Below are 10,310 nucleotides of genomic sequence, written 5' to 3'. Positions count from 1 at the left end.
AAAGAAATTATTTGCACGAAAAGGGGAAATCTATCTATGTTAAAGTAGACAATTAAGTCAAAGTAATTCATTGTTCAATCTTAATTAATCTACCTTTACCTGTTTATCGATTCACATTTTAAGAATGCAATGATTATATATGGAAAAGGTAAAAGTAAAGTAGCATTAAAAACCAACCATTAATTACATTGATATATAAGAATGCAATTTACTGTACATTTTGATTTGTTTCTGCATGCATATATAACATGAATAATTGATTTGTAATTGATTTTATCATGACCAGATGTAATGATTAAGCACAATCAAATATTTCATTAATCACGTGTGTATTAATTAGTATACTCAGTTGAATGTATAAACTGTAAAGTAGATTAATTCGTCCTACTTGTTCTTTTTAAGATGTGATTATTAATTTCACGAAGCAATTCATTTCAATTTATTTAATAGTAAAATTTTAAGGAAAATATAAAAGTTAACTCTATCTAGTAAATGATTTTGAATTGAGATAATATGTAATCTTAGTATTGTGCTTGCGTACATAATACAATATGTGAGTTAATGTCCATTTTTAATGACAAACACTTATATCCACGTACATATCTTCCTCTCCCGCCACCTTTGAACTCGATCACCGTGCACGTGCGCGCACGAAAGACCTACTCTTTTCTAATTTATTACATATATTATCATCTATGACATACAATATAATGTAAAGATATTGCTTTAAATCGATTTAGTTTAAAATCGTAAATGAAAACCTTAAGTAAATTGGTCCCATTCATTAATATAATTATTTGTTGACAGATCAAATTAATACTTTTAAAACAATTATGATAATCACTAAACAATCAATGCACACATACAAAATTAAAATTTTTTTATATTCCCAATTATATTTATATCACCTAAAGCTTGTTTGTTACGCATTAATGTATTTTAAATGTAAACTTATATGTTAAGAAAAAAGGATTTAAGTGAAAACTTAAATGCAGAACAAAAATTAGAATTGATAGCGTGCACCACCCCCACACCACTTAGGCTGTTCCTTCACCGGCCTCCTATTGACACGTCATATGTTTTATTACGTGTCACCTCATTAGTGGTTACCGCCTAAACAGAATTCCACGTTACGTCAAGTCTAAATATGTGAATGGAATTTGGTACAGTAAATTGCTCCTTCGTACTTTGTATACGCTGGCTGTGCTATTAAACATTTATTTATAAAGTATATTGTTATTTTTATATAGCAATTTAGCATATTATAAGTATATAAATAAGTCAATAATGAATTGTGAACGGCTTATTTAACGGTTTATAGAATATTTTACATTTAGAGAGTTGAATTTAATTTAGATAGAGAATGTGAGTTAGTGAGAAAATCCTAGTTATATAGAGAAAATGGAGGTTAATTGATATTGAAAGGGTATATATTGGAATAGAGAATCATAGTATCATTTATCTTGTAACCTAATTATTGTGGTCATGGACTCATAAACCAAAGATGGAATTGAATTGAAGTTTGTTTTGCAACTTGTAAAGAGCTTATGAGCTTCTGAGAATTATTTCTCAAATTATTTTTTACAAATACTTCTACAAGCTAAGTGTATTTTAAGAATTTAAAAATCTCAGCTTAACTATTGAAACAGTTTTAATAAAACGAAGCTGTTCAGTTGCTGCGTTTTTTCGTTCATAAAATTCAGAGAATATTTAAGAACTTGTCTGAAATTGTTGGAAATGATTAAGTGAGGAAAAAAAATTCAAACGCAATTAATTAATTTTCTAAAGAGGCTAATTATAGTTGTTCCCAAGAACACACTAATTACAACGTCGTACACGGTAGGAATAATGTTTACTTTCATAAATTCATTTAATAAAACCAACTTATACATTAAAATTTGAAATATTAGCATATTGCTTCAAAAGAACATGGTTTTACATTAAGGATGTGTAAATTGCTCTCCACTTCTCAAATATTTTCACTTGCAAATTGTGAATAGAGTTTTAACTTTGATACATAATCATGGAACCTGAGAGATGATCAGCCTCAGTGACGACTCTCTCTTTTTCTCGATAAGGTCTCAAACCAAAGAACGATGAGAAAAATTGTTTTGAACAGATTAGTAATTAAATTATAATTGGTCACTTAATTTTTTTTTAAAAAAAACAGTACTAAAAGATTTCACACACTCCCTTCGTCTCTGAAAAACATGAACATTTGGTTTGACACTGATTTTAATATATAGTTGATAAAGTAAGAAAGAGAGGAATAAATGGTCGTGTAAGTGGTGTTAATGGAGAGTTGATTCCACATCATTAGTGGTGTAGTGTGATGATATAAGTTGTAAATAAAATGATGTGTAGAGATATTGCGTTGTTTAATTATTCCATAATTAGAAAATTCATATGTTTCAGAGATGGACTATTAAAGAGAGAATTTATACTTTTTAGGAATGTGAGGGAGTTTAACGTTTAGAGACACTCAAACTAACAAATAAAATATAAAAAAACCTTGGAATCTAGATAAGCATAATCTAAACGATTGTTTGTAATGAGAGACAATCTTTGTATTGTAGTATGTGAATGATACACAAAAGGTAGTCCAAAATAACTAGCATTTGTAACAATAGTTAAAAAGAGTGGGAACCAATTAATCACACCCGTGATGAATAAGGCCAAGTATGCCAAACCATTCTTTTGTCACATCATTCACGAGCTCAACTTCCCAAACTTTCTATAATTATAATCGAGTGGCCATCACAGGTATCCAGTAAATTTCTCATAATCCAGTAAATTTCTATTTATCGGCAAAGAGAATCACTTAAAGTTCTCATAATTTGTGTTAGACTTTAGGTTAAGTTGGTCTAAAAGTTCTTAAAGGCATTCTGAATTCCTGATCATAATGGAAACTATTAATTTCAACTTAAATGGAGTAAATAAAAATCACACTTCATCAATCCCATAAAAATATATGCATTTTCCATTTCCATCCGTCCCATAAAAATATATACGTTAACATTTACGGAAAGTTAATTATACCCAACTCATTACACATTCAATTTATTTACAACTTATACCACCATGACTACTCATCTCCCCTCCTCTCTGACTTAATCGCATGAATACATATTTACACAAATATTCATTTAGTGCATCAAGAGCTTCTTATACAATGCAATCGGTTTTAGGTTATTTAGGCTTGACCTGAACTTGGATCATCATAGGCCTACCTGAGGTGATACCACTTGTTACGGTCACCAACTGCACGTTCGAACTCAACATTAGTTTTAGGCATTTTGGTATTGAACCAAAAACACATCCATGTAGACTTGCCCTGAAGCACTCAATATTACTCCCTCCATCCCACAATAGGAGTCACTTTTATTGGGCACGAGTTTTAAGAAATATAAAAAAATAGTGGATTGGAAAAGCTAGTGTAATATGAGACCCACTTTTTTATATTAGTTTTATAATAAATGTGAATGAAGTGAGTTAGTAGAATGTGGGGGCTACATATCATTTATGGTAAAAAAATAAGTGTGACTCTTATTATGAGACATACCAAAATGACAAAATGTGACTCTTATTGTGAGATAGAAGGAGTACTAATTATGTAGAGTTTGGATGGATTAATTTTAATCACTTATTAATCATCATCTAATCCTTACAAAGCTCTATTCACATGTTGCATTTAATATTTATTCCATAACAAAATTATGAGTACATAAAATGAAGATCGATCCCACCACCATCTCGTGACCTTGATCTCCAAAACAAAACCACCAATCCCATGCACTGTTTTAGCAAAACCACCAGCCCCAACACTACACGTGGCACCAAATAACCTCCTATTTAAACCCCACACAAATCAAACAATGGATAAACCCTCACCACCAAAAAAACTAAAACAATCCGAATTTGTTGAAATGGAAACCTCAAAAACACTCCTAATCCTAGCCCTAGTCATGGTAAGCGCAGCAGCCGTAGCTGCGGCGAGGGCGAGGGCGGACGACGAGGGCAGCATCTGCGGTGTCACCAGGAGCGAGCTGATGGAGTGCAAGCCGGCGGTGGCGACGGGCACGGCCACGCCGCCGAAGCCGACGGCCGCGTGCTGCGGGTCGCTGAAGCACGCGAACCTCACGTGCTTCTGCAGCTTCAAGAACAACGCGTATCTGCCTCTTTTCGGAATCAACGCGACGAGAGCGATGCAGCTGCCTACCACGTGCGATGCGACGCAAACTGCTTCGTGCGCTTGATTTGTCGGATTATCTGTGTGTTTAACTCTTCAGCCATTGCTGCTACTACTACTACCTTTGCTTCGTTTCATCTATGTTTTGTGTTGTGTTTGGTTTTTATGGTGTTTGATTTGCTTTACTTTTTGGTATGTAGTGTTGTTGGTTGCCTTGTTTGTAACTTTAACTCATGTAACATCTTTCATGAATGATATTAGTGGATTGTGGCCCGTGGGCACAAACTTTGGTTGGAGATTGTACTAGTATAAAAATGGGATGCTATTAATCAACTTTTAAAAAGTTAAAAATAGAAACTATATATACTCCTTTAATTTTAGGGCAAATTTATCGAAAAAAAGTTTAGTCAAATTCTGCTATGTCTCGCAACTTTAAAAATGGCAGGAAGTATCATAAAATTTAGATTTACTCGCAATTGTGACTGAAATTGTATCTGCTTTGACAGAAAAATATGCCAACGCCGATAGTTAAACGATGTACTCCCTCCGTTGCAACAAAATTGAGTCGTATTCTTTTTGGGACGTCTCAACAAAGTTGAGTCATTTCCCCTTTTGATTAAAAAAAAAATATTCAATCACTTCTACTTTATTTCATCATCTACTTTACCCTCTCTTTATCTCTCCTACTTTTTTCTCTTTCCTATTTTATTTTACTTTCATTTAATCTATTCAACACAATTTCTTAATATCCGTGCCCAAAAGTTTTATTCCAACTTAATCGGGACGAAGGGAGTACTATTTTATTTATAAAGAAAACGGTGTAGTTTAGTTAACATCAACAATATATTACATCTAGCTGATTGGATTTTTTCTCGTTGTGAGATAATTGCGAACAAATCCAAATATCATAGTTTTTCCAATTGGCTTTTAAAGTTGCTAGGTGTACTAGAATATGACTAACTTCATTGTTTTTTCGGCGGTTTACCTTTGGTTTTACTATTAGTTCGGACGGGTGGATTATGGTTCGTGCTTTCCAAGAAGAAGAAGAAGATAACACTAGAGGAGATGCATTATTATTATAATCATGATTCTACCATTATACATAAGTTCAGACCATATTCGGAATCAAAATAAACTATTAACATCTCAAAGCGAATTACACATGTACTTATTAATCGTCGCAATGCATTTTGAATTTAATTATGAAATTACAAAACACATTATATTAAAGAGAAATTGGGCCGTTGAGTAAGTAATGGGCTATGCTATATATAGCCCAATTTCGTATGATTGAATGGGCCCAACTCAGTGGTCTAGTGCAGTTACTTTGCAAACATGTTAAAAGAAGAGTTTATCAGGGTCAAACTGAAACGATTTTCAGACATCTGGCTCAAGAAAAAACGTATACTTCCATTACAAGAGCACAAATGAAGATGTACATATCAATGATTCAAGAAACAGACAACACTGACCACAGTTATCGATCCAACATGTCATAACTTTGACTCACAGTAGATAACTTTTGCTTCAGAGTAGATAGCACCCGCATCATCTGCCAATAAGTAAAATAGAACCATTCAGTCCTCATCTTGTTTCATTTCTGGCTATGAATATCGATTATAAACTCAACCCAAAATAAACGTTGCACAAAATGAAAATGAGGTACCTGCAATTCTGGCCAATTGATACTCCACGGGGACGGTGCTCTCTGTTTCAACGGCCCCTTTTGCTGCTGCCATCCCAACTGCTACGCTCTGCATTATATCTAAACCAACGCAAACCGAAGCTAACATACCACCAACTAAGCAATCACCAGCGCCAACAAGCGTAACTACAGAAGCAGGGAGTGCAGGAAAATGTACAGCTACGTAATAGTTTCCCTTCGACTTGGGAGTACCTAAGATTCTATCTGGTGGGAAACTTACATTTACAGCTTCATATAGTTTTCTGCTGAAAGAAAAGGGACTGTTTTTAGAGGGGTCGTGTTTCTTTATGCCATCTACGGCTTTGAAGCATAAGAATACCCCATGTGGTCCAAGTGTGACCAATACTACTTTGATACCTTCCTCCAGCAAAACCCATATTGCAGGCTTTAGCCTTTCAAACAACGATTTAATGGAAGTCCTGGCGCTCTTGCCATCCCTTTGCACCGGTAAGAATTTATCACTAGAAGACAAAGCATTTGCCATAGCTATAAGCTCATCTTCATTGGGTGAGGTATAGGTGATCTGCAAAAGAAATTTGAAACAGTGATATTTAGTTGAATGTCATAAGCAGAAGAGTTTTATCACTCACGAGTTTCACACTGGAAGCAAATCATTTGGATTTTGTTACTGAAACTGGCTCAAACCATACAGGAGTCCCACATTCTGCTGCAACTGAAGAGAATTTATTCAAACAATAAGTAGTTGAACAAAGTGGCAGTCACTGAATGATAATGAGGTTCATTAACATGTTAGTAATATGCTTAATATTCCGGGATACAAATCTCAATTAGCTATGCCTAACAGCCTCAGAAGATAAGAAGCGACATATGGAAACTCGAAGGTATTTATCATTTTATCTGTGGGACAAGTGAATTATGAGAACTAAAGAAAGCTGGTTGTCATAGAAAGAATAAAAAGCATCTAGCAGGAGCTAACTTACTTTGGCAAGATGCCAAAAGAGCAGGAGGACTTAAATTTGCATCAACCATCATTACAGGGGCAGAACATATGTTGTTCTTGAAATTTGTAATCCACTCAGGAGTAACAAACTTTTCCTGATATCATTTTTTCAATCAGGGATTCAATGAGATTCAGATTGTCTATGTCACAAATACAATTCTTCAGGAAGAAACTCACAATTGATTCAACGCTAGCGACAGCAGCAGCCAGTTCTCCCCCACCATCAAATACAATGCAGACTGTAGCTGTTTCAATATCCTTGCTTCTCCTGATGCCTAGTCAGGGATGAGTAGCAAATGAAAACGTTATATACTGGGAAAAACCCTTAATTAATAAATTTGATTGTATAGACCTGTATTGAAGGTGTGACCTCCCTCAAACTTAGCATAATTCATTATATCAATATATTTTCTTATCCTCTAGGATCAATTATAGGAGCACAGTTACAAACATAGTCCCACATACATGATATACAAGTATTGCCAGATGAGAACAGCTAAAACTTACTAGCATAATTCCTTAATTCCAATTCTTATCCACTAAGATCAACTATAGAAGCAATGAAACACCCATAGCAGCACATCCAAGATATGCAAGTATGTCAGATATAGCAATGATCATTAAGAAAAAAAACAAACAATTGTTTACCTTCTACAGATAATCCTGCAGCTCTCCAAGGTTCCAAGAGCATATTTCCTGCTCATAAAAAAACATCACTTTCCCGAACTGCAGTAAGATTAAAAAATTACATGATGAGCATCTCACAAATGTTAGAGTGCTGGTTGAGGAAAACTGGTTTTACATGAAGGATATATGAAATTGCTTTACACACAAGATATGCAATACGAAATGAGGAACTGGAAGAGCTTAGGAACCTCAACATCACAAATTTCTTTCACTTGCAAATCGTAAATAGAGTTTTAACTCTGAAACACAATCATTTCACTTCTAATCCAATTCCATGGAACCTGAGTTATAGTAAAAACAATTACACCACCAGTAGAGTCAGGAGTGATAGTACCTGCTGTCTATCATGATTCATAATAGACTGAGAAATTACCTGCCAAGTCAAATCCCACAGCACTTATCATGTAAGGCTTTGCTCCAAGCTTTGACATGCACTCCGCAATATTTCTTGCTACACCACCTAATGCATAGCGAATCTGAAAAGGTGATTCCAGTGTACTTATGCATAAGCCATCATAAAACTAAGTACATTCTTATCATCTTAACTACTCATAACATGATAACACATAGTACATCAAAACTTGCAGTTATAACTAAATGGTATTTGGACAGACAGAAAGTCGATTAGAAGCCAAGTTTTTGGATGCTAATCATAAGGTTCAGGCTTCGAGGCACTTAAATTCCACCTTGTTAATTTAAAACAGAAAAACTGACAGTCTACAAAAACAACTGAATTAGTGCAACAAACTAATGAAAATCCTTCACCAATCACCAGTATTATCTTCATGTTTACTTTCAAATTAAAACAACATGATCCAAACATATTCTTAAAGAGTGACCAGACTACAAAACATAAGAAATTCACAAGTTATCCAAACAAAATCAACATCCAAAAAGCCACAAAGATTACAATTTATAACTTCTCAACTACATACATAAAGTATACCTTTCCAGGAGCAGTGGTTCCTCGATTAGTAGCTGTGGAAGGGGTAGCATTAACGTCAAGCACCATTCCTCCTATCACTACTGCTTCTGCTCCGTTATCTAAGCCTCGATCCATTTCACTAACTGCACCAAATTCGAAGAGAAAATGGAAAAAAGGATATCACACACCAATACACAATATCAACTATACATAAACCCCAGAAATGAAGAAAAAAGTTACTGAAAATAAAAGAGATTCTCAATCATCAAGAGCAGAAATTTGAAGTTAAATTCATTTTCCGAATCAATTGAAAACAATTCTATGGGAATCCCAACCTTGGCGGCGAGGTTTAATCCAGAGAGTGAAGTCTGTCCTTCGCCGGAAAGTTCAGTCCCTAGATCGGCGAGGGTAGCAACGGAAATTTTAATTTGCTAAATTATTTTACTCCCTATATTGACGAGGTTTCATCAATTTTTGTTTTATTGATTGACATAATATTTAAATTTGTAAAATTAGAGACATGACTACAACAACATAGTTAGACGTTTTGTCTACATTTTTCGCTTGTGATATTTACATAATTTTCCAATTTTGAAATTATGAAATAATAAAAAAGCAAAATTATGACCTACGTCCTATAATAGAGTCACATTTGGTGTGGACACGGTTTTAATAAATGTAAAAAATAGTGGATTAGAACAGTTAATGGAATATTAGGCTCACTTTTTTTATAGAATGTGAGTGAAGTGAGTTAGTGGAATTGCGTGATCTATTTACTATTTATGGTAGAAGTGAAATGTAACTCTTATCGTGGAACGGTACGAAATTGTTAGGATCGTCGACTGCAACATTAGTTTGATATTGTCCGCTTTGGGTCAAGCCCGCATCGATTTGTTTTTGGGTCACTCCCAAAAGGCCTCAAACTAATTGGGGTTGGACATGAATTATATACACCTTCCAACTTCCCCTACTCATCCGATGTGGGATGGGTTTGTACCCCAACAAACCTCCCCTCAAACCGAGACCACATCGGGAACGCAGTCGACACGAACATGGGTCGTTCCAGCCCTGGCCCCTGGGTCATCCTGGGCCCGACTCTAACCCGAGTCCTTCAGGGCCCGACCCTAACCGGGGCTCATCCAGGCACAACCCATAGCCACCTGGGCTCTGATACCACTTGTTAGGATCGTCGACTGCAACATTAATTTGATATTGTCCGCTTTGGGTCAAGCCCGCACGGATTTGTTTTTGGGTCACTCCCAAAAGGCCTCAAACTAATTGGGGTTGGACAGGAATTATATACACCTTCCAACTTCCCCTACTCATCCGATGTGGGATGGGTTTGTACCCCAACAGAAATAACTAAATATGACTCTTATTATGGGACAGATGAAATATTTGTTTGTATTTTTTAATACAATAAAATTAACTAAAAACAGATCAAATTTGATTTTTTTATGAAAATTTAACCCTAAAATGCATATAAATTTCACATTAATTAAAGGATAAATTATAAAAAGAAATAGTCAAATTTGATCAATTTCACGCATCTATAAAAATTGACTAATTTTATCATAAGTTTGTCATTTTCTTGATTGTATCATGGCGAAAGACTCCAACTTATTTAAATTTATTCATGTGGCATGTACATAACTAGGGGTATAGAGAATGTCGCTTACTCGAACCTCTTGTTCGTGCAATATTTTTTTGTCTGCAACATCAATAGTACTATATAATTCCTTCTGGATTAAGAGGTTATGAAACAATTGAAAAAAATGTCAAAATTATGATATGATAAGTTGTTTTAAAAAGTTGTGGGATTGGCTAAAAATCATCAAATTTG

The 10,310-nt window shown here is 34.7% G+C and overlaps 2 protein-coding genes across 6 annotated transcripts; one reads left to right on the top strand and one right to left on the bottom strand.

The window, feature by feature from the left end:
* The first annotated feature begins 3,865 nt into the window (after window positions 1-3,865).
* LOC121790937 (putative lipid-transfer protein DIR1) lies at window positions 3,866-4,485 on the top strand. The gene has a single exon (XM_042189029.1). The coding sequence runs from the start codon at window positions 3,876-3,878 to the stop codon at window positions 4,254-4,256; it is 381 nt and encodes a 126-aa protein (XP_042044963.1). The 5' UTR covers window positions 3,866-3,875; the 3' UTR covers window positions 4,257-4,485.
* Window positions 4,486-5,579: 1,094 nt separating this feature from the next.
* LOC121790934 (pseudouridine kinase-like) lies at window positions 5,580-8,944 on the bottom strand. Of its 5 annotated transcripts, XM_042189026.1 has the most exons (8): window positions 8,803-8,944; window positions 8,489-8,610; window positions 7,916-8,018; window positions 7,504-7,551; window positions 7,033-7,130; window positions 6,836-6,950; window positions 6,485-6,567; window positions 6,285-6,417 (listed from the first exon to the last, which is right to left on the bottom strand). In XM_042189026.1, exons 2-7 carry the CDS (start codon window positions 8,600-8,602, stop codon window positions 6,506-6,508), a joined length of 540 nt encoding a protein of 179 aa, XP_042044960.1. In that variant the 5' UTR covers window positions 8,603-8,610; window positions 8,803-8,944; the 3' UTR covers window positions 6,285-6,417; window positions 6,485-6,505. The 5 variants fall into 5 exon arrangements, with proteins under 5 accessions (XP_042044957.1, XP_042044958.1, XP_042044961.1 ...); XM_042189023.1 differs by lacking the exons at window positions 6,485-6,567; window positions 6,836-6,950 and adding an exon at window positions 5,580-5,741 and having other exon boundaries at window positions 5,856-6,417; XM_042189024.1 differs by lacking the exons at window positions 6,485-6,567; window positions 6,836-6,950 and adding an exon at window positions 5,580-5,741 and having other exon boundaries at window positions 5,856-6,417; window positions 7,916-8,002; window positions 8,803-8,822.
* Between the last annotated feature and the right edge of the window lie 1,366 nt (window positions 8,945-10,310).

Source organism: Salvia splendens, unplaced genomic scaffold (genome assembly GCF_004379255.2).
Source record: "Salvia splendens isolate huo1 unplaced genomic scaffold, SspV2 ctg673, whole genome shotgun sequence".
NCBI lineage: Eukaryota > Viridiplantae > Streptophyta > Magnoliopsida > Lamiales > Lamiaceae > Salvia > Salvia splendens.
The sequence above is the reverse complement of the archived record's forward strand: the minus strand, read 5'-3'. Positions and strand labels throughout refer to the sequence as shown.